General features: G+C 41.8%; 2 protein-coding genes across 3 annotated transcripts; both read left to right on the top strand.

The window, feature by feature from the left end:
• Positions 1–339: 339 nt before the first annotated feature.
• LOC133479904 (protein FAM8A1-like) lies at positions 340–5,073 on the top strand. Its single transcript, XM_061777439.1, has 6 exons — positions 340–463; positions 823–1,294; positions 1,412–1,532; positions 1,614–1,737; positions 2,527–2,666; positions 4,039–5,073. The coding sequence occupies exons 2-6, from the start codon at positions 832–834 to the stop codon at positions 4,181–4,183; spliced, it is 993 nt and encodes a 330-aa protein (XP_061633423.1). The 5' UTR covers positions 340–463; positions 823–831; the 3' UTR covers positions 4,184–5,073.
• A 7,374-nt stretch (positions 5,074–12,447) lies between these two features.
• LOC133479205 (ataxin-1-like) lies at positions 12,448–27,470 on the top strand. 2 transcript variants are annotated; one of them, XM_061775825.1, is made up of 3 exons: positions 12,448–12,509; positions 18,822–20,853; positions 21,440–27,470. In XM_061775825.1, exons 2-3 carry the CDS (start codon positions 19,069–19,071, stop codon positions 22,109–22,111), a joined length of 2,457 nt encoding a protein of 818 aa, XP_061631809.1. In that variant the 5' UTR covers positions 12,448–12,509; positions 18,822–19,068; the 3' UTR covers positions 22,112–27,470. The 2 variants fall into 2 exon arrangements, with proteins under 2 accessions (XP_061631809.1, XP_061631808.1); XM_061775824.1 differs by lacking the exon at positions 12,448–12,509 and adding an exon at positions 14,614–15,006.
• Positions 27,471–27,582: the final 112 nt, after the last annotated feature.

The raw sequence follows: 27,582 nt of genomic DNA, 5'->3' as shown, positions 1-27,582 counted from the left end.
GCCTAAACAGTGGATATGGTCATCATGGGTCGTTGTTGAAGACATCTTGCGTAAAACAAAGGACAATGTAGTCGTTTAATGTTCCGACGGGTGCTTTGTCCCCGTCTCCTGCTGTAGGGCTCCACCAGTTACCTGTGCCGAAACCGTTCTGTTATGCTGAATGAGGAAGTTGGTTGCGTATAATCCTTATCAATTGAATACATGAATTATTTTATTTTTTATTATAATACTGTTATGTCTGAACTCTTTGGGCCTGTTGCTTGGCAGTTGATGAAAGACCAAAGTAGACATTTAAGCTTTGGCGTTGGCTCTCAAGTCAGTGTGTGGAGAGTTTGGGCGTGAGTTGTTGCTGATAGCAGCTCTTATGTGAATGCCTATTTTGTTACCATTCATGAGAGTAAAGCGACTGAAGTGCATCAGCGATAGCGTCATCCTTGACCACATCCGAGGACATTAAAATACGGTATTTTGCGAACATATTTGAACTTTTTTTGTTTTTGTTTTACCTCGTCGATGAGTGACTTGGGCCAACTGTCCGTTTTAAAGTTAATTAAAATGTCTTTTTTTTAATTATATATATATTTTTTTTACATTAACAATGACCGACTTGGCCTGTACCATTTTCTAATACTGGGAGAAACTGAATGTGGGATGGTTTAATTTTTTTTTAAACCAACATTGATTTTGTCTTAACTCTACAGCTTACGTAATATAGTTCTTAAGTAAATAAACACTGTTGAATTTACTACTTCGTTATATCGTACAGTTAAAAAACAAACAACAAACATAGTAACAACTCCCCTCGGGGGTTGTGTGTTACAGTCTTCCGGAATGACGTCGAGTATTGCGTCACCCTCGTCCAACATGGCGGACACGGAAAACACAAACATGGACTCCAGTAAGAGTAAAGCTTCTCCGAATGCGCTTAAACGACGCGTCGAAGAAGATTGTCAGAGAAAAGACCAACATAAAGACGTACCCGAAAGCTGCACTACCGCGGAGTACTGCGAGAAGTTGCAGGCGTGGATGTGTCAGTACTCCACTGGCTATGTGACTTGGCAGAGCTGGCTGGCGGCGTCGGCAGCCATGTCCTATCCGTCTGCTTTTCAATCGGTCAACGGAACGTCGACGGCACGTCTCGAGTCCAACGCACAGTACTTCGGTGCCCCGTTGTCGCCCAACGCGCCTGCCTCGGGCTCCCAGAGTAGCCGGCAAGGTGAGGCCGCGGGCGGGGCTGCGGTGCCGACTCGGCCGCAGCAGCTGCCACAGGAGAATGGACACGCACGGAGGCCAGGTAAAAGGAGGAAATCATCACATGGAAGATATATAACGTGCAATTACTACATTGTCCACCTGAGTGTCTTCAAATTGCATGGACTGCTTGACCCAGACTTGTAAAACCTCTCCCCAGGTCGAGAGTACACGATCCCCTCACCTCTCCAAAGACTCCTGGCTGAAATTGTGGATTTCTTCATACTGTTTTTCATTAAAGCGGCCATTATTATCAGTATTATGCACCTGAGTGGAATCAAGTAAGTTTATACAGTGGCAAAGATAACGCCTGAGCGTTGTTTATCGTACAAAATACCTTCCCTTGCTTTTCCTTCTTTTAGGGATGTGTCCAAGTTTGCCATGCATTTTATCGTGGATGAAATAGATGAGGAAACGTCGATGGAGGAGCTGCAGAAAATGATGCTGGTTGCTCTTGTGTACCCGATATTCGTCTGTTTTTACGAGGTAAGGACTAACGAATCATGAGTATTGATGCATCCTCGGGTCCTAACAACACAATCCGTTTGGAGAAGATGGTCAATGTTCAATGTATAAACAATTTTCCCATCCACCCATTATTTTCTATCGCACTCATGAGGGTCATTGGTGACTTTGGGCCAGAGGCAGGGTACGCCCTGAACTGGTTGTCAGTCGATCGCAGGGCATATAGAGACAATCAACCATTCATAGTCACACCAACGGACAATTTAGAGTCTTCAATTAACATAACATGCTTGTTTTGGGAATGTGGTACGAAGTCAGAGTAAGTCATGCCACCAACAATTTTCTTAATAGAAATAATAAGGGAAAATGAGTAACTAAGTTTTAAGTAAAATTTTAATATTTGTAATGGTCATACGCAGACTATACGAAAACCATTACATTTAATTAACAACAACAATTATTATGAAGACTAAATCAACCACATTTTTTAAAATGAAAAATGCATTATGCAAAGGTGATTTGTGTTGCAGATGTAAGTTTCACTTCTTGATAGCTTTCTTAGTTGTTATGTGACATTTTATGTATGTTATGCTTGGCATTTTCAAACTCTGAATTGTCTGAACTCGCGGCCGTTTGGCATCAAATGTTCCACAATATTTCTTCTGACATGCTTGTTTAATGATTAAGAAATCCATGTACTCCATATATTTGGGTTAAATTCTAGACATACTCTAGCCACTTTTATTTGTCAGTCCTTATTTTCCCTCCTCTGAGCTGCCAAGTTAATCAACCACTGATATTTCTCTGCAGATTGTATGTATTTGGGGAGCAGGTGGAGCCACCCCAGGAAAATTCATTATTGGACTTCGAGTTGTGACCTGCGACTCATCGGTTCTGGTTCAGCCCAACCGGGTCCTCGTGGTGCCGGCAACTGATGTGTCGCTGTCTGCGTAAGTGGAACGATTTTTTTCGATAAGGATTTTAAAATGTCATTAATGTATGTGTATTTCAGGCTACAGTACTTTTCCAGCCTAAGATATACATATTAAATTTGGAGTTGTTTTTTTAGGGCTGAAGCGATTAATTGAATACCTTAAGTAATTCGATTACAAAAAAGGTTGCCGCAAAATATCTGCCTTGACATTTTTTGGGTCCCTAACAAGTAAGGTTTCACTGGTCTCATTATTGACAACCTGACACAGAGGATATGTATATAAAAGTATGTGTGTGTGTGTGTGTGGGGGGGGGGGGTCCGTGGCTGCAGAGAGCCGATGTCAGAGTTATTATACTCCAGCGCGATTATGTTGAGGGGGGAAACTCGTAGTTTGAAAGATATATTTTGTGACACCAGTACTGGAACTAAAATGTGTGAAGTTTTGCTGCATGTTTGAATGGGAAGAATAGCGCCATCTAGTGGTCAAACCTGGAAGCCGGTACATTAAAAACCTACTGTTAGAGCCCTGCCATAAAAAGCACTTATTAATTTGCACCACCCCTATTTTTTTTAAATATTTGCCTATATCATTAGTTTAAATTGTAAATTTACCACAAACTATGATCCCAGATATTATTTCAAACTCATCTTACGACATTTCCCTTAAAAATAAATGGCTTACATAGTATTTGCTTTGGGGAAAAATGCACAGCAAGTGTGAGGGCACTGGAATGTATGCCGCCTTTGCAACCCATGAAAATAGCAGTTGTCAAGCAATACTGAGACTTCTGTCCTTTGTTAGCTGGAGCTTTTTAATAGCCATTCAGCAAGGCAAAAACATACACGTCATAAAGACTTCCCGCTAACAAGCCGGGCTAATCTTAGCTCTCACCCGACTTAAAAAAGATTTTTGTCTCTCAGTCGAGATGGTTCACTGGAACATACTTCCTTGTCACCAATTCCGACTGTCCGATTAGCCAGGGATTTGGCGTCATTTTGTGGGATCTTGGGCGTTACAGAACGATTACAAAAATACGCAGGGAGCTGCGAATACGTGAGCAAATATCTGAGGATGGGTTCCATAGAAAAGAAAATGTAATCTAAATTGAAATCTAAACATAAAGGATTACATTTGTTTATAATAAGAGCAATTGGGCTCCAAAGTTGGATTTCAGCAGTAATTTCCATCTTTTTTGTGTGTATCATTGCCATGTTACGCTAATTTAAGCAACACAGATGACAATTGTAAATAATAAAAAAGAATATCCTCTTGCAAATTTTACCTACAGTATATTTATTGAACACAGCTATAATGGCGGTTGGAAGATATATTAAGAAATTAAGATGTCCAGCTCTCTGACGATGCCTCTTTCTATCTTTCCTGACAGATCAACTGTACGAGCCCTGAGCAAGAACTTTTCAATCGCGTTCTTCTTCCCAGCTTTTGTCACGCTTCTGTTCTTCCAGCACAACAGGACTGTGTACGACATGGTCGCTGGCACCATTGTTGTCAAGCGCTCCAGGGTCAGATGACCCAGATGTGCAGCACCACCGCTTGCAAAGCACACCGCATCAAGTGTTGGAAACTAAATCTGTGGAGGACTCAACTCTGGTCAATGTGCACCAGGGCTCCATTAATGAGGAAAGCGAGGTTCTTATGGATCGGTGTGCCACACAACCTGTGTTTGGTTCATGTCTGACCCAACAGCTGCATGGGTATCTGTGCCAAGTTCACGTCTCTTAAAATATGTGGGGGGAATGACATCTGCTCTTTTCATAAACACATTTGCCTCTTTTTCAATAATATTTCAGATCAGGGTTGACTTTGTTTGCTCACGCTATATTTAAGTTACTAAGCCACGTATTTATAATATGATACCCCCAGTATGTTTTTGTGTATTAACTAGTTTGAAACGTTGGGCCTTTGGACTATGCTCAGTGTTTCAGGTGCTCATGTAGGCTACTGTTGTTTATTCTTCAAAGGCACATTCAGAGTATTGAAAGTCTGAACTCTTCCTCAGCTTGGCATGTTGTGGTTATCCACATGATCTTACTAGGATATTGTATGAAAAGTTAAGACACCCTATTGTGGTTGAATTGGACTAAAGTGGAGCCTCTAAGGTTGTACACAATCTATACCAGAAATCAGGTGACTGTATATAATTTTTTTTTTCAGATTTGGAACAGATTTCCCTTTAACTATTGGAAATAGAAACGATTTCTACGACGGCTAAACTATCGTTTCATAAAATCGTTAGAAATGGTACAGGCAATAGTCTAAGCTACAGTTTAAGATTCTTAAATAGAAAAAGTTAACCCCTCTTAATATTAAAAATGTAAAAACAAAGTGAGTCTTTAATGACGAAGAAAGGTGTAGTATGCAGATTTAAACTTTCTTAACTGTAAAAAGAAGAAAAGAAAAATTAAAACACTCCCTTATAATTTTATTAAATGATGACATAAAAGTCGTGGCACTGGAGTCTCACTACTTTGAATGTAAGTAATGAAATAAGTGTCATTAAAAAAAAAAGCCACTAAAAGAAAAGCTGATGTTCGCAGAACGGAGCTCTTAATGAGGTACACAGGTCAAGCTAGAAGTGTTGTATCAATATTTTCCCTCTTCTAATTGCCTGACCTCAGGGACATTCAATTTAAGAGGTTACAACCAAGACCCCAGCAGTAAGATTATTTTTTTTTTAAATTTAGCTTTTGTACAAAAGAAATCCCGCTAATTTAACGAGAACAGGCTCAAATACAGGGGATACACATTTGTGTACTGTTGTCCAAATGACCACTAAGTAACTGCATGATTAACATTTGCCAGTTTGTTGAATGTGTGTGATAATTCTTTGGCTCAGTTGATGCAAGATAGAGTGCCACAAAATGTTATTTAACTGTTATATAAAGTATAAATTTTTTGATCACATTTGCCTTCTATTCTGGCTACTTTGATTTTAAAACATTCTGACTAGCAGTTGGCTTGTTTTTATCAAAAATATTTGCTGAGAAATGTAAGTCCTTTTTTCGTCTATTACCCCTCAGTGCAAAAATGCTCTAGATTCTACTAACAAATGATTAATTCAGAGCAAATAAAGCTTCAATGTCATCACACGTCGAATGCCCTCATTTGAGAAGTACAAAAAAGTGTGAAAATAATGCTCTATACTATCTTGTTTTTATAAAATATGGATGTTTAATAAGTGACTGACCTTAATCTGAGTATTTACAGAAGATTTCACAAATTGTCCCTTGCTGTTTCAACTCTTAGCAATTGCAGCACAGTAATTGCATTATTTAGACCTCTACACTAAAATGCACATACATCATTTTTACTACTATATATTTTATAACATGATGAGCCCTATGAAACCTTTGTTGTCTTTGCTATCAAACGTAGACTTTTAAAAGATAAAAGTTGTTCTAGAAAAAGATGACATCTTTATGAATTCGGCGCCCCCTAGTGTACACTTACTAGTCATTCACATGCATGATGCAGTGCAGTTGTATAGCTTGTGGCTCTCATCCAGAGTGGGAATGTGAGGGAATTTTATGAGAAAGGACCCACTCATCGCTTCAATGTATGACGAACCTTTATGTAAAACTATCTCATTGTCCTATAAATCTCTCCAGGAGTTAACCAAGTGCCACCACTTTCCATTAGCTACAGCAATAATTTATATAAACTGCTGTGGGAGTCGACCTTGTGTTTGTAAATTAGAGTCATAACTTCATAACAGTTATTATACCAACAGTAGTTGGATAAATCCACAGAGTAGTGGATGGCTAGAGTAATCATATTTGTTTTTTTCTTAATCTATCACCAAAGGTGTCAGAGGTCAACTTGGGACCTTCTAATGACATATAATACATGCCACTATGTACAAAGTCCTACGAATTAATTAAAGCGCTCTATCTTTGCTTTCAAACCAGAATCGATATCAGCCATGTACAACCCCAATTCCAATAAAGTTGGGACGTTGTGTTAAACAGATAAAAACAGAATACAATGACTTGCAAATCATGTTCAACCTATATTGAATTGAATACACTACAAAGACGATATTTAATGTTCAAACTGATAAACTTTATTGTTTTTAGCAAATGATCATTAACTTAGAATTTTATGTCTGCAACACGTTCCAAAAAAGCTGGGACAGGGTCACGTTTACCACTGTGTTACAGCACCTTTTCTTTTAACAGCATTCAATAAACGTTTTGGAACTGAGGTCACTAATTGTTGAAGCTTTGTAGGTGGAATTCTTTCCCATTCTTGCTTGATGTACAGCTTCAGCTGTTCAACAGTCCGGGGTCTCCGTTGTTGTATTTTACGCTTCATAATGCGCCACACATTTTCAATGGCAGACGGGTCTGGACTGCAGGCAGGCGAGTCCAGTACCCACACTCTTTTACTACGAAGCCACACTGTTGTCAGATGTGCAGAATGTGGTTTGGCATTGTCTTGCTGAAATAAGCAGGGGTGTCTGTGAAAAAGACATTGCTTGGATGGCAGCATATGTTTCTCCAAAACTTGTACGTAGCTTTCAGCATTAATGGTGCCTTCACAGTTGTGTAAGCCATTGGCACTAACACAGCCCCATACCATCACAGATGCTGGCTTTTGAACTTTGCGTCCATAACAGTCCGGATGGTTCTTTTCCTCTTTGGCCCGGAGGACACGACATCCACAATTTCCAAAAACAATTTGAAATGTGGACTAGTCGGACCACAGAACACTTTTTCACTTTGCATCAGTTCATCTTCGGCCCAGAGAAGTTGGCGGCGTTTCTGTGTTGTCGATAAATGGCTTTTGCTTTGCATAGTAGAGTTTCAAGTTGCACTTACGGATGTAGCGCCGAACTGTATTTACTGACATTGGTTTTCTGAAGTGTTCCTGATCCCATGTGGTGATATTCTTTACATATTGATGTCGGTTTTTGATGCAGTGCCGCCTGAGGGATCGAAGGTCTTGGCCTTGGTTTTCGGCCTTGCCGCTTACATGCAGTGATTTCTCCAGATTCTTTGAACCTTTTGATGATATTATGGAGCGTAGATGATGAAATCCCTAAATTCCTTGCAATTGTACGTTGAGGAACATTGTCCTTAAACTGTTCGACTATTTTCTCACATACTTGTTCACAAAGAGGTGAACCTCGCCCCATCTTTGCTTATGAACAACCGAGACCCCGGACTGTTGAACAGCTAAAGCTGTAACACAGTGGTAAACATGACCCTGTCCCAGCTTTTTTTGGAACGTGTTGCAGCCATAAAATTCAAAGTTAATGATGATTTGCTAAAAACAATAAAGTTTATCAGTTTGAACATTAAATATCTTTGTAGTGTATTCAATTAAATATAGGTTGAACATGACTTGAAAATCATTGTATTCTGTTTTTATTTATGTTTAACACAACATCCCAAGTTCATTGGAATTGGGGTTGTACATTACTTTTTGTAATATACTGCCATGGCCAATCTATTATGAATGAACACATTTCTGGGCTAGTGAATAAATAAGTGTTATCATGACACGAATAAAGCACATTTTCAGAGGCACACTCAGCTCTGCTGCTGTTACAAAAATAGATACGAGGCAAGCACAAAACTCACTGTGAGTGACGAGCAATCACGAAGTTCCCATACGAGTCCACACTCGATAACCAGCTTGTCCCAGCTTTTTTGGGACGTGTTGCAGACATAAAATTCTAAATAACAATTTAGACTCAACCTGCTTTTAGTTCCCTTTATTTAGTATTATGTTGATTTTGACCATCAGTTTTACTCTTTCCTGTCTCTCTTTGATGACACTGTTGCTTGGTCAGATGTGCATTTGTTGCAAATAAATTGTGCCAAATAAATTGTGCGTACAAGGAAAAATATGCTTGACTTCTAGGGTTTATTGTATTATTATTTATTGAATTTAGAGTTAATTATTTGAAATTGTGTTTTAAAAGTGTCAGTTTGTATTTCACATAATATTCTCATCACATATCACTTTGAAAATGTATAGTACGACAGATGTAGCTGTCTACATCTACAGTGGATTGATAGAAATGTCTTTAAATGAAGAAAAAAGTCAGCAATATATAGTACTGTATTTCAATTGTATTGGGGGCTGCCCTCAACTGTTCTAATACAGTAGTGATGCTGCAGTGGGGAGGGGGAGTGGGCAGGCTTTCACCGGGGTCACCGAGGTCATTTAAGTGATGGTTGCGTTCTCCATATGAACACAGGCTGTCGGATAACATGACACGGCGTGTAAATCAATGTGTTACATATACATTCTTTGAATGCAGATTGGTTTTATTCTAAGTGGGAGTTACCCAGGCTGTTCACAAGCAGATGAAGTCAACGATTTACACACTGAGCTCTGTTTGGCATTTTCAAGCTACTTTCGGTTCCCTGTGATTCTGTTACTCCACCCCCACAAATCACTCCCGCCCGAGCACTGCCTGAACTATTTTGTGGAGACGTGCGTAAGCGCTGACTTTCTATTTTGAGTTGAATGAAAAGGAGTCTTGGCACTTGGACTCAGCTAAGAAGAAACCTGTTTTGTTCTGATGAGTTTCACTTTCAGCATATACACAAGAAAGTAATTGTCAAAAATTCCAAAACCAAACCTTTCGTTACCAAGCCACCAACTGTTTCAAATTTGTTATTAGGTAATTTCAGGAAATGTTCTGCAGGATCTTTTTCAAAAAAAGTCATCGTCTCCGTCTTGGTTATTTTAATGTCATCCTAACCAGACACTTCTTCGACACTGTGACTCGCAACTGCGCTCTGAGCGATTTCGAGTGGAAAACATTCAGAGCCTAAAATAACAAAATATTTCCAAACTCATTTCCGGATATAAAATGATAAACATCCTCCAGTACAATGAACAGTCAGTGTTATGGGCATTTGTCCATAACCATTTCCTGGAATGTAGAAATGAAGTGCCTGCTTTTAAAGTGATTCAAATAAATTGAAATGTTTTTTTGATTTTTTTTAACAACTTGTTTTTAGCATTAAAAACAGTAGTATCCCTTGCACGCATTTGAAGCAACAGTTAGGAGCATTTTTTTTTGTTGTGAATTGTAATACTATGGTGAATACAAAGAATCAACTAACCACAAATTAACACATTTCCAATTAAGTTAAATTAGACTTTGGGCGTAGTTAACATTGCTGTCGCTATGCAACAGCTGTTTGTGACTGTAATAATTATGGGATAATTTAAAGAGTCTTCCGATAAAGACCCAACGCTCAAATATTGCAAAATCATATCTCATTTAATAATAATTCGCCAACATGTGTGATATACGTTATTGAACTAACTTTACGTGAAAGGAAATATAACCGGAATAGTCAGACTCAAGGTAATGAATGTACTGTACATTCCAAGCACTGTGTGTTAAAATATCCTTTTAGTGTGTGTTAAAGTTCATGCAAGCAGTGCACACACTTCAAAATCGTAATGCTAGCATTGAGGGTAGTGCTAACACAACTCGTCCTGATGTGTCCTGGCTGGTCCAACAATATCATAGACCACTAAAGTAGGTTGGTTATCTAAGGACACCATTGCAATGATACGGAAGGTCATTCTCTTACCGTACTTTATATACAGTGATGTCTAAGCTGTTAGTTTAAGGTGCCATTAATACATGTTGTTACTTAAATTTGTAGCACTAATACCAGCAGCCATCTTCCTACCCTGAGGCCAAATAGAGAAAGGGACGCGATGTAATATTTCCAAACAGCTAAAAATGAGGTCATCCTCCTGGACTGCTGATTTTGTACTCTGGCATTTAACTAATTCACAGGCTCTCAATAGGCTCTTTCAGCGTGTCATGCTCCCCGCCATTGAACCGCGGCCACATTGCTCGCCGTCTTTCTTAATGTGGACTGGAGACTGTGGAGCGGCCTTGTTGCCATGGCAGCAAGCACTTTCACATTCTCCCCGCACAGCGATGCCGTTCGTGCTGCTACTTCCGAACCGGAGCCCAGCCACAGCCGGAGGAAGGTCTGCTCTCAGACAGGACCTCGCCAGGGTGGTTTTAGCTCCCACTCTGCGAACACATGCTCCCATAATGCCGCCACCCACTCACAATTCTCCATTCTCTATTTTACCAATGCAAATACCCAGGGTGCCCCCACCCCATCTGCCTCATCTGGTAGGATGGAATTGAACAGAGTGTAGCTTCAGTACACTCAGCGGTCGACTTTTTACAGTTGTTAAAGCTTAAACATTTCTAGCTATTGTTCTATTTTAAGAATGATTGTACTGTTAGCAGTAATATTTTATGATTCTGCCCCAAACTATTTCCCTGGGATAATTATTTGTAAGATTACTGCCTTGTTACATGTCTTATATGCACACTTCATCACTGCAAATTGTTCTACAGTAAACAGCATTATTTGTATTTCCTGAATAATGTTGGTCTAAGAAAAAATCAAAACACAGTATGATCAAACAAGACTGTTTTATGCTGACATTTGAAAATACTGTTGTATTAATAAAAATATGTTGTTAGACTATATATTAAAAGGCACAACAATTAAATGTTAGGCACAATAAACCTGTGTATCCACTTGTTGCTATTCATACAAAAGAATCATAGTTTCCTGCAAGTACTGTATATGAGTTTTGTGTTCAATTAAACACGCCCAGATTTCACATTGAGTCAATCTGTGAGTAAAGTGAGACGACATCAGAATGTGAGTGCGAATGTTGTTTGTTTGTATGTGCCCTGCGATTGGCTGGCAACCAGTTCAGGGTGTACCCCGCTTCCTGCCCGATGATAGCTGGGATAGGCTCCAGCACGCCCGCGACCCTAGTGAGGAGAAGCGGCTCAGAAAATGGATGGATGGACGGACATCAACATTACTTCAGTATTTTTGTTTGGTGGTGTGCCATGAGACTTTTTTTTTTTAAAGTAAATTGGTTTATGTAAGGCGGCACGTTGGACGAGTGGTTAGAGCGTCTGCCTTGCAGTTCTGAGGACCGGGGTTCAATCCCCGACTCCGGCTGTGTGGAGTTTGCATGTTCTTCCCGTGCCTGCATGGGTTTTCTCCGGGCACTCCGGTTTCCTCCCACATTCCAAAAACATGCGTGGTAGGTTGATTCAAGAATCTAAATTGCCCGTAGGTGTGAAGTGAGTGCGACTGGTTGTTTGTTTGTATGTGTTCTGCGATTGGCTGGCAACCAGTTCAGGGTCTACCCCCCCCTACTCCTGCCCGATGACAGCTGGGATAGGCTCCAGCACTCCCGCGACCCTTGTGAGGATAAACGGCTCAGCAAATGGATGGATGGATGGTTTATGTAAATCTTATTAAACCCATGTACCAATTGGTTCAATAAAAGTTGGGAAACACTGCTGTAGACAAACAAGCATTCACACCAATGTGCAACATAGAGTCTTCAATGAACCACACATTCATGTTTTTGGAATGTGAGCGGAAGCTGAAGTACCCGTCCGTATGTACGAGGAGAACATGCCGAGAACATGCAACTTCCACACAGGAAGGCTGGAGCAGAGATTCAAACCCTGAACCTCACAATTGTGAGGCAGATGTGCTCAACACAATTACAACGTACTGAGCTCAGATGTTACATTTACACCCAGCTGAGTTTGCTGACTTAATAAATATTCATCATAAGCACATATTCCTCATTAAATTAGCTCGGGATGCAGTTGCTGCTCTGGGCTGTTTGTATCATGTTTTCTATTGCTTGTGTGTGGGTTGGTACTACATGTCTGGACATGTCTGCTGCACTTATAGGAGGATCTTACAGCAACCGTGTGGCAAGGACACAGAGAAGCCAGAGGCCAGTGATGATACTTCGATTGCAATCATTTCGGACACCTACACTTTTTCCAAGGTAACCTGAACATTTCCTGTAGACTCAAGGCTTTGATATATTTGTTCTGTTAAAAGCTCTTGCCGAAGCTAATTCGTAACTTTTGAGTGTGTAGAAGGTCAGACACTAACAGTATATATCCTGCAAAAGTGGGAAGCCACTGGAGGTTTTGTGCTGTGTGCTGCTGTAGGCTCCTGGATTACAGTGCATGAGGGAATGTGTGTAGTGTATAGAGATACAGTATGTGGGTGTTAAATAATGCAGGATTGTAAGCATAAAACAGTACAGTGACTTCTTAAAGCAGCACTATGCTTACTGTAAATAAAATATCAATATTTATTTATTTATTTATTTATTTTGAAGTTATTGCATGACTGTACCACACTTGCAGCATAGACTGTAATTGCACGCATGCTAACATTAATAGAAGTGGTGCAATTAGCATGAGTTGTGTGGAAGAAATGCATACGATTCTGGAAACGTTTTAGCTCAAACGGACATGTTTGACAGTTTTATCCTCATTCAGACTCAAACACAGTGCAGCACAACTTTATACAACATGGAATTCATTGCTGGAATTACTGCTTGAAAGCTTGTTTTAGCTTGCTTGGCTTGTTCAATACTTTACAGTGGAAAACCTAATCTCTGCATGTTTTGCTTTTTCTTTGACTTTTTAAAGACATTTAAAAAGGAGAAGTCTGGACAAGGGCTGTTATAAGAGAAAAAGAACATGATAAGAGATGAAGAATATAAAGCAGGCATTAAAAAAAAGTTAAATAGGAGGGCTCACATTGAAAGCAGTAAGACTGCAGTGTCATCCTTCATGTTGTAACTTATCAATAAAAATAAAGTGTTCCATTGTTATTAAATTGTACTAATGACATATATATACCTATGTGATGACTAAGAATGTTGTAAGATGTTTAAGGCACATCTGAAGTGACTCACCTTCACATTATGTCTTTGTCGTTCAAGTGTATTAACACTAATGGGATGAATCCGAGAATGGTTGCTGTTCAATCTTAGGGGTTCAGAGTTTTTTAAAGTCTCCTCCCTGGCTGCATTTTTTTTCTTCAAAGTTATTTTTCACACATCTGACAACTCAGTTTGCTCGATGAAGAAAGAAGGTCTCGTGTGGACATGGCTGAAACCTACAGTATAGGGGCCAGTTGGATCCTGGATATATGTTTGCAATGTGTTGATGCATGATGTTTATGTTGTTTTGGGGAAGCCCAAAATAATAATAATTTAAAAAACCCACAAAATATTACATGCAAGATGAAGTTTGTTCACAATCACAACTTGGCAACAAAATGATATCCACACCTCTTGTTGTGGTTGTCCAAAGAAGGCACAGGAACACTTCCTATCGCTAAAACACCTGGCAAGGTATACCGTATTAATGAGTCCTCTTGTAAGTGTATGATTTTGTTGGATTGTCTTCCTCCCCCCCAGCATGCTGTCGATTTGGAGGGGCCACCCTGCATGTGGCGCCTGCAGAGGAGCAGATAGCAGTCTGTCCTGGCACTAGAGTGCCTGTCTGCAGCCTGGCTCTCTCTGTGCTGCGCCCAGCAGGGGAAAGTGGACCCAAGACGGCCAAGTGGCTGGGTGTGGGTGTTTATCTGTGCAGTTTGCTGCGTGTGTGTGCGTGAATGAGGGGAAATATCTCTCGGGGCAAAGACAGGGGAGGACTGGTTGTTGGTTACTCTGAGTCATTTTCCATCTGAAGTGAGGCTCAATCATTGTAGGGCAGATTAGATGGAGATTTGCCTCGAGAGGGGAAATGCATATGAAAATGAACAAGGGCAGAGCATTAAAGGGGCTTTGCTAACACACTCCACAATTTAATCCTGTCGGTTTTGCTCGCATGTATATGTGCCAGTGTCTTTGCATGAATATGCCCATGCGAATAGGTCTTTATATTCAAACACATCCGTGTTGGTCTGTGCAAACCCTCTTTGACTCTCCAAGTTCGCCTCCCTCCTTCCTCCCTCCGTCTGTTGCTCACTGACAGCCTCCCTCCCTGCCTGTGTGAGCGTAGTCTGGGCGAGGAGCCAAGTAGTGTGTTTTTTTTTTTTTGAATGAATACCTGATGGCTGATGGGGCTGGCGGAGGGGGAGGAGCTGTGTCAGTTGGAGTACTGAGGGAGAGAGGCAGGCAGAAAGAGGAGGGAGAGCCACGGAGGAAAAAAAGGGAGAGAGGCAGCCAGGCAGAGAGAGAGTGGGAGCTGGCGGTCTGGTGGCCTTGCATAACACACGTTGGAGAAGCCTCGCACGCAAGACCTGGTGCTGGCTTTTGCACAGGAAAGGGGGGGCCGGCGGAGGGGGGAGACCTCCTCTGCCATCAGGCCGATTGCAGGGCAACGGAGGGGCAACTCCTAAACAGAGTCCTCGCAAGAGGCACAAAGGAAGGAATCGGGACGAGGACGCTGCGAGGAAGCACGTCTCCGGGATTCACTCTGTTGAGGCGCAGGAGGATCATTGCACATGTTCTGCAAGCGGTGGCTGTGGAAGGACTGGTGAGCTATTCTTAGTACTCTAACCAGCAGAAGAAGGGGGGGGCGAAGGAGGAGGCGGCTTGTCTCTTTGCGTTTTGATTTGTGGCATAGTAGTATTTTCTGTCCTGCTACTATACACTGTCATGTTACAAATGAAAAACAGGGAGGCTAGATATATTGAACCCGTTCAGATGTTGAGTTGCTTTCTCTGGGAGGGGAGGAGGGCCTGCATGTCAGCATGCCCGAGTGTGTGTTCTGTGTGTGTCCGGCACTGATGCAGAACTCTGGAGTCACTGTGGAGACAAACAGCCTGGGCCCAGTGCCTGTTCTTTGGCTGTCGTCAAGCACACGGCTCGGTCCGCCTCTTAAAGGGACACACACATGTTAGTTTTACACAGAGGGGGGAAAAAAAGGGGTGGGGGGGGATGGGTCAGTAAAACGGCTCTTTTGGAAATTAAGGGAAAAAACAGACTCCTATATTGATCTGCCTGGTGCATGGTGCTGGGATTAAGGCAAGGTTCTATTTATATGCAGAGAATCCCACATGCATGCCTTTCTCGGTAATTCCCCCCGCTGTTTCATGCACGCTCAAATTGATAATGATGATGTTTTTGTTTTCTAAATATAGCCACTGCTGCACAGGGCTGTGCATCTATGTCTGCTCTCGCAGGTTAAATATGAATATAAGCATTACTGACTACACGAATGTCAGTCCAGGGTCATTTTATTTTGCCTTTTTCTGGGGGCATTCTGGCTTAGTCGAGACTCAGGACACTGTCGGTACAATATCACTTCTTCCTTGTCTCTTCCTGCTGCAGAGAGATGTTATTGCTATGAAGCTGAGGATAGATGCGAGCGTATGTGGGGTTTGGGGTGGGGGGGGGGTGTAATGCTGCGTAAGAGAGGACATGTATCTGCCTTTCACCTGGAGTCAGTCGACACACCAGCTCCACATACTCTGTGTGGTGTGTGCAGGTTTTTATCCGGGACTCTCACACCATCGCATCACATAAAAATGCCTCGCCTGCCCCTCCACCTCTCCTTATCTGATGTCATCCCTTCATCATACTTGTCTTCGCAGAGGGAACAGTCCAGGGCTGGATCCAGAGCTTCCACACCGTTCTGACTCGCTGTGACATTCGTGTCTTGAAAGCGCGCCTTTGTTCTCCATAGTATCACTCAGAGGCGTGCATTTTCCAGAGTCACTGATCTAATAATAGGCTTGAAGATCAAGAGATGATGTTTATGTTTGACCATTTGCTCACTCTTTTGTTAATCTGGGGAAAAACACCTTCCCATTAGTTTTATCTGATGTCAAGTGAGGTTGCATTTCGGTTTCGGTTAGTCTCGTCTTGCTCGCTGTGTCGTGCTGAGATGATGATGTCATTACAGGTGTTGCTGAGGTGGGGTTGTTGCCACAGAGTGATGCTGCACGGCGTGTAGTGTGAGTGTGGTGGTATCGCGAGGCGGGGGCTGATGCTGCAGGCACTGCTCAATGTGGGTCAGGAGGAGCGGCGCTGTCTTTCTCACCCCTTTTATCTCCATCTTCCCGATTCCGAATCCTCTCCCTGACTTTTTACCATCCACACCGCTCTATCTGTCATCCTACATTGCCGCGCTTCCTCTCCTCCCCCTCACGCTTTCTCTACGATCCTCTTTTGTTACATCTGGTGGCTGTACGAGGCTTTATGATCACATACATTGATCAGAGTTTTTTTTTTTTTTTTTGCTTCCTTGGCAAGCTGTAACCTCGTCTTATCTTGCAACAGACTTATCCAAACAGAAACCGACCAAGGTCCATTTCTGATTACGCTGTATATTTTATGCAGGGCACTTGTGTTTGCCTTGTGTGGTGAACCTCCTATGTACTGTAATTTGAAAAAAGAGCAGTTCATTTGAATTGAATTTTATGTATGAATGAGTGCACGTACTGTATGTAAGTGTGTGTCATACACTCAATCTCTGCTGCGCTTCTAGCTAGTGAGCAATTCAGCTTGACTTGTTCATTGACCCACAGATAAGCCTCCATAAAAGAACAGAACATCTAGGAAAGTACAGGGGAAGAAGTAGAAAGTCATCCAATGGGAATTTGATAAAATATGCTTCGAAAACTTGAGCTGCCGTCATGCATGACATCACGCGAGACCTCAGTGTAACTCCTGAAAAGTCAGTTCGGTTGTGCTTTTGCTTTTTATGGCAGTTATTCATATACAAGCACCAGCCTCAACAGGGGGGGTTGAGGGACAAAGAATATTTACTAGACTTAAAACGACTCACATTCAAAGCATTAATACTCCATTGTCACTGTAAGCGTTAACATGTGTTTACAAAGTTAAAGCACTGTACAAGGTTTTGTTGTTTTTACAGTTTTTAACTTCTTTTTACACTTGTGTGACAATTCTGGTGATGCTGTAAGCTTTTGCTTTCCCTTTTTTCAATGGGAAAACAGTGTCAAAAGCCCAACAAATCGGCGGTCAACCAGTCTCCGGACAGATTGTGTTCAACTGTAGAGGTTCCACTGTATACAGAAAGAGTCAATGGGAGGCAAATGTGTGCATGGTGTTGTTTTAGAGTAACAAGGTCGTGTGTGTGTTTTCTGTGTGTGCACAGATCTACAATATGCAGCAATAAAATATGTCGATTTATTCCTTCGCTCAAATATTGACCATGTCTCAATGCTGAATGGGCTGTTTGACATAGTTAGATGCATACAATACTTTAGTTGACTTTGATTTATGTAGAACTCTCAGGGATGCAACTTTGTAACAAAATCTGTCAGTGATATAATTATTACAGCTTTCAGAATGCCCCCAAATTAAATTTCAGCTTGTTTTCTTCTGTTTCAATAATGTACCTGTGGACCCAGTCTGTCTGGAGGTGAACATTATATTTATAAAATATTTATGTTTTATGTTTGCCAATAAGGCCTTGGCGAGTTGGGGAAAAAAAACTGTTCTGAGGTTCTTACTCTATTGTAATCCTTTCTCTTCGATTTGCCAGTGCTTTGACACAGCCAACAGCAATGCACATACACTCCACATGAGCAAGGATGTTCACTGACACACACTATGTGCCCAAGAAACCCCAATCTGCCATTAAAATTGTTATAGAAATATCACGGTACTACTTTCTCTTATGGAAAATCTTGTTGGATTCTGGCTCTGATTCTTATATTCTCTTTAAATTTGTGAATGAATAATTAGAGACCACTGTCAAAGAAATATGCTATGCTAAATAAGAATAACATGTTCCAGAGCAATAACATCAATCTGTTGTACTAATAGTTTCAGTACTGTAGTAGTATTTATACCACCTAGTGGCTAAAATGAGCATAACATCATTACAAACATGAAAGGAGACACACTTTTGAAGTGGATCACTAGGATGTCTGCCTTTTAAGCACTGGCCCTCCACTGTAATAACCAATAGTGAAACGGGTGTTTGTAATAACTGTCAAATATATGTCTTCAAAGACCTATTTTCAAAACAAAGGTAAGGGAACAAATGTTGCATAACCAGAATATTCCTATTCAATACAAATGGGTGTGTGAACCCAGTAGCAGACAGAAATAGTTGAGCAATGGCATTCAAAATGCACTCCGGATGTTATTAATATTTAGTTGCATAACTTTCAGCAGCTTCAAAAGAACTATTCGGACCTTTTCACGTTCTTCCACCTACCATGTTTCGTAAAGATGTGTTTACTGAGCTAGCCTTGCAAGGCTAGTGTAAAAATGGAACACTAGTATGGGCCAATTGACCATCTCTGTAATCAAACCGTGTGCATATGCAGTATGTACTTACCCATTTTATTTAACTTTTTCCTCTGTCGTCAGATTCCTCCAACATCGTGGAAGAAGTGGATCCATCAGAGATGATTCCGCATGAAGTTTATGGAGCTCATTTTATGAGCTGTAGTGATTCCACCTTGTCAGGATTGAGACCTGGAGCTGTATGCTAGTCAACACCAACAGAGCCATTGCACCCTGACAAAGAGAGAACACATTAACGCTGACAGTGAGCGGGAGAAAGACACTGAAGACAATAGAAGTGCTAACAGAGATTTAAAACCAATCTGGCACAATGAAATCCAATCAGGAGCGAAGTAATGGATGTCTGCCACCTAAAAAACGAGAAATCCTGGCACTGGAGCAGAGGCCAGTGGCAGTGGCTCCATCAACTCCTCCAGTGGTCCATCACAATCCTGCTCCCCACACGGAGAACTTAGCATGGCTGGCAAGTGTAGCCAGTGAACGATGCAGGTCCAGAGACTCAGAGAGCCCAAGATGTCCCATACCATCTACTTCCTCCTCTTCTCCTCCTACTATTCCAACCTCAGCTACTACTCTATCAGCAGTGCCGTTGGCCTCCCTACCTGCAGTTTATCCCACAGCCATTCCTCAGCCCACAGGAACCATCCAGTTTGCTCAGCTTGGACCCAATGTTCAGTTCATAAGCTCTGGACCCTATGCTGGCTACATCTCCTCTCACGTAGTTCCCGCTAATACCAGCCCTATGGGACAGCGCGCTCACCTGGATGGTTACACCACTGCCCTGATCTCGCCTGGCACCAAAGGGGAACAGCAGTTCCAAATTGGCCTCTCTCCCACAGAGCTTGCTCCCGTCTCCCTCCCAAGCTCTCCGCAAGTCACCAGCCAGTACATCCATCTTGATAGCAGAACACCTCTGACTGTCAGTGGAGCTGCCGTCTCTACAACACCTGGAACCCACCTCCAGCTCCACCCTCATACTGCTGTCCTGCCTCAAACGCTCACCCTCGCTCCCTCTCAGTTGGTTGTTCAGTATGCAGATGGTTCTGCCGGAAAGAAACCAGAGGTGCATGCTAAGAGTGTGCTGAACGGTGAGCTAGAAGTGGTCAAACCGATTAAAGCTCCCACCCACCCAGCAAATCATCAGCAAGTTCAGAGCTATGAGGCACGACACATCCTCGTGCCAGCAGACTATGGCCAGAACCCATCAGGACTTCAGACCTCCCTATTACTTGTGGCCCAGCCAAACCATAGCACTGATCAGGAACATGGTTCAAATAAGATTTCCTTAGTTCAGACTGAGAAGGGAAGCATCTGTTTGGGAAAACCTATTTCAAGATCTTCCTCCTTTTCCTCCCTCTCGTCATCAGAGGTGATGAAGTCTGTCACACCCCATACAGTCATTCAGACGACTCTGCCCCCTGACGAGCTGCCAGCCAGTCTTTATTCTTCCACACAAGCACCCATCATTGGCTATATCACCAGTGCCAACCAGCATGCAGTCAGCTACCATGCAGCGCTGCCACAGCACCTGGTCATTCCAAGTGGTCAGTCCCTGCTCATCCCAGTCAGCAGTGCAAATAACAGCACAGAAATGGAAACCAGCCGTGCTGTCAGCTCCCTGACGGCGACCACAACGCCTCAAATATCCACCGCCATGCCTCATGCCTATCTTGCAACTGCCCTGTCCAAATGTGAGCCAATAGGCCCAGATGGAAATCAAGTTCCTCCTGCTGTAGCCCCAGCTCCAGCTCTCCCAGCCTTGCCATCAAACCATGTCCCTGCAGTAGTGGCAGCTTCCTCCCCAGTCCCAGCTCCAGTTACCGTTTCTGCCAATCCTTCCATTCAAGCTTCTCCCACTATCTCCTCTCCCTCCTCACCTGTGGCGCTTCCGCCATTCTTTATGCGAGGCTCAATCATCCAGCTTGCTGATGGAGAGTTGAAGCGTGTGGAGGATCTCAAAACAGAGGACTTCATCCAGAGTGCAGAGATCAGCAGTGAGCTGAAGATTGACTCCAGCACAGTTGAGCGAATCGATAGTGGCCCGAGTCCTAATGCTGTGGTCATTCAGTTTTCTGTGGGGGAGCTCAAAGCCCAGGTGAGATAAACATTTTTCTTGTTATGGTGTATAACTACTATCGGTATTGAATGCCACTGTATATAATAATCTGTAGCTCCAGTGGTAGAATAAAAATGGTCAAAAACAAACTCATAATATATTAATAGGCAGTGAACATCTTCAGTACATTGTTTCTAAGAGATAATAACATTCAGGAAATGTATCAGCACAGCCATGTTTAATATGCAAGCTAGTTTCCCACTCTAGCAGATAAGCTTTCTGTGTAAAATAAATTGATATATTATATGGTTGCTCATCTTCTCAGTAAGTAAAACAGAAAAGGAAAATACAGGTAGAAAGAAATACAGTAGATGCATTTAAAATACAACAACAGAACCATTACATTTTTTTACAAGTTAATATTATTCATAAAAATGTATTTTGGAATGGCAGAATTCCCATGGATCCACTTTTCACTCATGGTTTGAATGTGTAGTAGTAATGTTTATGTTCTACAAACCTGATCATTAAGTCCTTATGTGATATACTATGCCCCATAGATATCTTCTGCAAAACATTCAGGTTTAGCACAATGCTTAAGGTACACATATGTGTGTTTCTGCAGGTGTGTGTGGAGGTGCTGGTGGAATATCCCTTCTTCGTATTTGGACAGGGTTGGTCATCCTGTTGTCCTGACAGGACCACACAGCTCTTTGAGCTGTCCTGCGCTAAGCTGTGTGTAGGTGATGTTTGTGTGTCTCTGACCCTTCGGGGTCTAAGGAATGGTTCTCTACCAGACAGCCAGGGTTTGGGAGCTAGGTTGAAGACCGCAAGACTCTCTGACCCCGGTAACAACACAGATCCCTCTGTCAGCAACAGTCCAAGGTCAAACACTACAGGCATGAACAGCGGTCTTCTTATGAAGGCTTCCAGTGTCAAAAGGATAACTGGATCTGCGTCAGGACGGCAGGTACCACGCGAAATGGGACAAAATCCAGGATCAGTGCAAGGGATCTGTGGAGGAGAATCTGTACTGGCAATCTCTGGAACTGCAGGTATAAGAGAGGGATCAGAGAAAATAGATATGACCACGCTCTGCAAAATACAGTCCAGAGATCCAGACAGAACCACTGTTCGGAAGAGACGATGGTCCGCTCCGGAGCGGGACCAGACTGAAAGAGTGGAGGGGGAGCCTCCGTGGACTCTGCTCAAACCCTCCATCATCTCTCAGGAGGTGAAAATCAGCATAGAGGGCCACTCAAGCAGCGGCAGAGAAAAATGCTTGATCAAACTGTAGTCTGTCGAGGGAGCTTATAAAAAATATGTTTGTACTGTGTTTATCTACTATGTATTCTCTCTATTCAGACTAATATAACATAGCAGAGTTTACACAGTATCACCATTTTTATTTCTACCATAGGTTCAGACACCTTCAACAAAGTACAGTGTGTGGTCGCGCACACTGTGCAATGAGTGCAATCAATGCTGTAAGCAAAAATAAGTGCAGTGTGCATGTTGAGCTTGAGTGTTGGTAAGACGCCTATAAGTGTGTCATCTATCATGAGCTGGATCTCTGTTGTCACATCATTCACAGCCGTCACATTCTGGACTGACAAACATGAACAAGCACAGAACAGATGTTCATGTGTAGACGGCAAGCCATCGCATTTTTTGTTTCTTTGGATGGAGTAAGGTTATAAGCGCTAGTACATTTAGGAGTCAAAGATCAACCACTGTATGGTTTCATGATGATATTAATTTGGCAATAATCATGGCAGAAATCTTTGCCATCTCACACATCTGTTCGGTTTTTATTACTATCATTCATTCTTTCACACCACTGAGCGTGTGCTGCCGCAGATTTTGTGTAAGTGACTGTGTGTTTGTAAGTTTGTCAACAGTGAGGCACACGGAGTGCACAGAGGTCAGGTATGAATGTAAACCACTGCTTTTTGTCTTCGATATTGACTTATGAAGTCACGGATGTGTGGTTTGTTGCACCGGCAATGAGTACACGACAATTTGATACAGATGGTTTGCAAAACGTGTGTCACAGCAGTCGTGCAATCCCACATTCCTATAGTAGTTCAGTTCTAAAGAAATCAGGCAGCCCCAAGATAGGTGTTTTCAAGCCTGGCAGCATGCTGCATTTCTATGAAAAAAATCAAGAGACTACCAATCTGAATATGCTCACCGCAACACTCCGAAAAAGTACATTAGTGTATCTTTAGGGGTACTATGGGTTGTAAATGGGTGTGGTACCTCAAAGGGCACATGCTTTTGTACCACTAACGCTTAACTTTTACAACTTGGGAGCACCCTTATACCTTCACCTTGTAGGCCATTAGCTCTGTTAGGTATAGTTGAGTAGATTGATCCTTGAGTGGAATAAATTGACTCCCACTCCACCCCTATTTCTGAAACTGTATAGATCTAAACTGCAATATGAACAGAAGCTGGCAAGCCAGCCACAAATAATTGCCTTATTACGCATCCAGAAGACAAGAAGAAACCTCAACCTCCATTTGGAGTTAAGCAGAAGCCTGATCAAATTCACTCTCCCTTTTAGCTCTATTTCAGTTACCTGAAGGAATACAGTATGTGGCTCTACAGCTGGTAAGTGATCCTCTAGCTCGCTATCGGCTTCCATCTCCCTTTGCAGGCTCACTACCCTGGGCAACTAATGGAGCAGTTCCACTGCATAGTATGTGCTCAGCTCAGCTCTACTCTCCTCAATCCAGGATTGTTGGTTTTCCACTTCAAAACAGTACTGTGGGAAACAGAGAAGCGCAATCCTCAGTGAACATATCAATCTAAATGTAACACACTAAACAACAACATTGGAGGAGAACAAGGGTCTCCTATATTTACCATAAGGTTGGCAGCAGTATCGAGAGAATGTTTATTCACAAAGAGACCAAAGTCAGCAAAATGGAGACTGTGGAATATGATATGAGGCAGAAAGGTTCCAGGACTGGTGTCATAAAAGATATACTGTATTTCAAACCCAAACTACAAAAAGTTTTCATCTTCAGCGCGGGCCAGACGATCAACAGTATGTCTACAAAGAGATCCTGTAGTGGTTTCTTTGTTCAGTGCGCGGGAAGAGGCAAGAATTGTGGCAGGATGTGTCACCATGACAACGAACCTGCTTACAATGCCCTGAGCATTTGACAGTTCCTGGCCAAGAAGAACATCATATTATTGGAGCAACCTCATCACTCACCCCACCCGGCGTTGTGTGATTTCTTCCTCTTTCCCAAGCTCAAGGGGGTCACCAAGGGGATCCATTTTGAAGACATGAACAACATCAAGATGGCCATGATGACAGAGCTGTTGAGGTATCCAAAAGAATCCCTTCTTGAGTGCATGATGGCGTTGCATAGAAGGCTGGGAAAGTATGTTACACTCTGGGATTTCTTCGAAGGGGAAAACTTGTACTTTGTAGTTTGGTTTTGAAATATATCCTCTGTGACACCAGTCCCGGAACCTTTCTGACACACTTTGTATAATACTTCAGTGTCAATGACGTAGCTAAGGCACTGCAACAGAGTAAGCTAACGTGTGTTCTAACTATAAAGCCTCATAAACTATAATGATACAACTATGATGAATCCACTCACAATGAGTGACCAGCAGTGGTTTATGCCACCCATGTAGTATCGCCTCACGAGCGAAGTAAGTGCTGTGCAGTGGAAAAAAGGCATAATACTCTTAGGGTTTATCAAGTAGAGTGGGTCCTGGACAGTGGAGTGTGTAGACTTTTGATGTGTTCAGATTACAAATGTTCCCAAGAAATTGTACTTTGTCTCATTTCGTTCTGTTTTTATTTGGGTTCTGAAATGTTAGACCTTTGGACCATATCTTTGAAATTCTAGGCCAAATTCTGAGTTGTTATACCACCAAAATGTTTGGGTTCCGATGGTCAACTGTTTCTGTCGATGAAAACAGCTGCATGAGTAATAAGTGTGGCGAAGGCTAAAGCACAACATCCTTTGTTAACTAGTTAGTTGAAAGCTAGAGAGTGCTCAGTAGCGCTGAGGGAGATTGATAAATAAGATGATCATATTGTTAGGGACATTACTAGATCAGGTTGGCCTGGTTTAAAAACCAGGTGGGGCCGATACAAAAAAAGCCTCTTTTCCTCAACGAAGTTCTTGTCTTCAAGTACATACCTGCTACATCAGCGCCTCTGTGGCGTCAGTCTTTTTGCTATTTCCTTTTCATTTAAGAATAGAGCCAAAATCCTACAGTTCATACTCAGGAAGGGTGTGTGTGTCCGTATGCATGTATGTGTGCCTGAGGCGGTAAACGTATGTGGACGATCACTTGTGTTTGTGTACATTCTGAGCAGCAGCACTTTGATGAAGCATCCGGTGGGTGTGGGGTTTCGGCAAAGGCGATGGCGGTCATATCCCCCAACACCCGAAGAGGATAATCAACTGACTGTTTTTCATCATGTCCTACATGTATAATGATGGCATAGTGAGGCAGGGAATGTAAACACCCATTGGACAAACTATCTCACTTTTATTTTTGATGATGGATAGAGCTACTATTTAGAGAAAGAAAGCTACTGAAAGCCAGCTAGTGTTGATTTGTACAGTAAATTGTATCCTACGATTATGTACAGTGTGTGTATAGATATTTTAACCCTTATGTAGCCTATGTACTGTATGAGCCACGGCGCTCTTTCTTTAATCATTCCATTGATGCAGCCATCAAAGTGGTCCTGATATTGCTTCAATTAATGAATGTGACAACATCTTCTTTAAATTTGGCCTCCTCCTTCTAATAATGAACTTTACCTTGCACAGTGTAAAATACAATACGTTGATGATCCTGTTCACCATGATAGCCATTGTCCTTTTCTAACTCCTGTAGGTGTTTTCTTGAGATACTAAAAAAAAAAAAAAAAAAAAAAAAAAAAAATCAGACTGTTCTGTTTGTGTTCTGCTCAGGCTAAACACTGCCCACTGACTGTTGTCCATCCAAAATCTCACATTGTTCACTTCAATGTATAACGCAACTACTTACAATTTGTCATCAAAGTACGGGTTTTGTATCTTTTCGTTTTCCAGACCAGGAGAAATATGTTTGGAGCCTATGCTTCCCAATATCGTGTAGTATAATGTATTTCTGTTGTGTATTGTGTGACCCACTCAGTCAGACCTTGCAGTCTGGTTTGCTGAAAATGTTTCCAAAACTGCACGAACTCCAAAAGGATGTCATGTTTGAGAAACCGCACCCCGTAGTTGGAAGCAATCTGTGTGCTTGGACCGTGTTGGAATTTTCCTTCTGTATTTGTTTCTTCAGACACTAATCTAAAATGGCATTGCAGCACAGATAAATCAATAAAATGTGGCGTCGGCACCAAAACAAATAGTTGAAGGGGGGGGGGGGGGGGGGGGGGGGGGAGGGAGTTTAGATGTTGCACAGCAAATAAAAAGCCATACACTCTCAGAAAAAAGGTACATTGTCTTTAGGGCTACAATAGCTTGTCAGAGGTGCTTTTGTACCATTGACACTTTTACAACTAGGGAATATACCTGTACCTTTTTGGTCATGAAAGGTACGACAGTTAACTAGTTGTCTAGTAATTAGCCAGCTGACTCCTACTGTACCCCTATTTCTGACAGTGTAGCTAGCAGACGATTAGCTTAGCATAAACAAGTGAAACCACCTCAGACTGCTCAAAGGAATCTCTCGAGAAAAAATGAAGCATACACTCACAAAAAATGTGTTTTAACAAGCATGTAAAGGGTAGTGGTTGTGTTTTCTTTATAATATGTTGCAATATATTACCTGGAGATTGTGGGCTTGCAGTTATCAGGAACGTTCTCCAGGAAATAGACCTGCCTCAACTCTTTAAACCACATCCTGTTTTCGTGCTGGTAGTTATTTTTGTACAAATTGGCATTTGTAGCTTGGCAAACATTTGCTCAGTCCGTTGCCTGTTATTGGACTGGCATATTTACACTCAATTTAATGTCTCTATGCCTTTTCAGGCCAGGCACAGCCATAATTATCCTGGCTAACCAAATTTCTGCTCAGTCAGCGATTGGTTGAAACTATTTTATGACATATGAACTCAATTAATGAGTTTAAGACATAGCACTTAGAAGTAGAAAGACCCAATAGAGAAAGCCAATTTATTACAGATTTCAATAATATCGTGCCCTAAATTACTTAATTGTACTGAAGAATGTTGGAAATGATGGAGTACTGCATTGCACTTTGACATATGGGGCCATCTTTTGAATTGTAAATAGTAAGTAAGTAGTAAAGTCTTCCAAAATGTTGACGAAGGGGAGGACAACAAAACAATCCTATCCAAGCCACATAGTCACTTAACAGAAAATTACATGATTTTGCTTCTTTTTGCACCAGTTCAACACAGCCATTACGAGCACTTTCTTTCCAAAACAATTCTACACGGACTGTGTGAAACAGTTTTGTAATAGGGGTCTGTTTGTTGGCCAAATCTCAGCTATGATACCCTATGCCCGACTACACTTTATTATGTATCAATAATGTTCCCCTGTTTTGATGGTGTTGAGGTTTGCCAATCAGAAACTGTTAAATCTTTGCTTACAATGTTTGATTTCAAATTTTATCAAATATATTCCAAAAGAAATAAAGACTAATGTAATTCAGTGGGATTTTTGTCTCCCTCTTTCTGCTTTTGTCATCGTGACTAATGCAGCATTTCAAGTTATATTCACAGATCACTTATGTTCCAATTGCCTTTTCTCTGCTTGTATCTGT

Source organism: Phyllopteryx taeniolatus, chromosome 6 (assembly GCF_024500385.1).
Source record: "Phyllopteryx taeniolatus isolate TA_2022b chromosome 6, UOR_Ptae_1.2, whole genome shotgun sequence".
NCBI classification, from domain to species: domain Eukaryota; kingdom Metazoa; phylum Chordata; class Actinopteri; order Syngnathiformes; family Syngnathidae; genus Phyllopteryx; species Phyllopteryx taeniolatus.
The sequence above is the reverse complement of the archived record's forward strand: the minus strand, read 5'-3'. Positions and strand labels throughout refer to the sequence as shown.

Excerpts from the sequence above, each read along its gene's own strand:
- LOC133479904 (XM_061777439.1), top strand. The coding sequence starts at position 832 with ATGACGTCGAGTATTGCGTCACCCTCGTCCAACATGGCGGACACGGAA. Across the intron at positions 1,738-2,526 it reads TATTCGTCTGTTTTTACGAG|ATTGTATGTATTTGGGGAGC; the intron begins GTAAGGACTAAC and ends ATTTCTCTGCAG. Across the intron at positions 2,667-4,038 it reads ACTGATGTGTCGCTGTCTGC|ATCAACTGTACGAGCCCTGA; the intron begins GTAAGTGGAACG and ends CTTTCCTGACAG.
- LOC133479205 (XM_061775825.1), top strand. The coding sequence starts at position 19,069 with ATGAAATCCAATCAGGAGCGAAGTAATGGATGTCTGCCACCTAAAAAA. Across the intron at positions 20,854-21,439 it reads TGGGGGAGCTCAAAGCCCAG|GTGTGTGTGGAGGTGCTGGT; the intron begins GTGAGATAAACA and ends GTGTTTCTGCAG.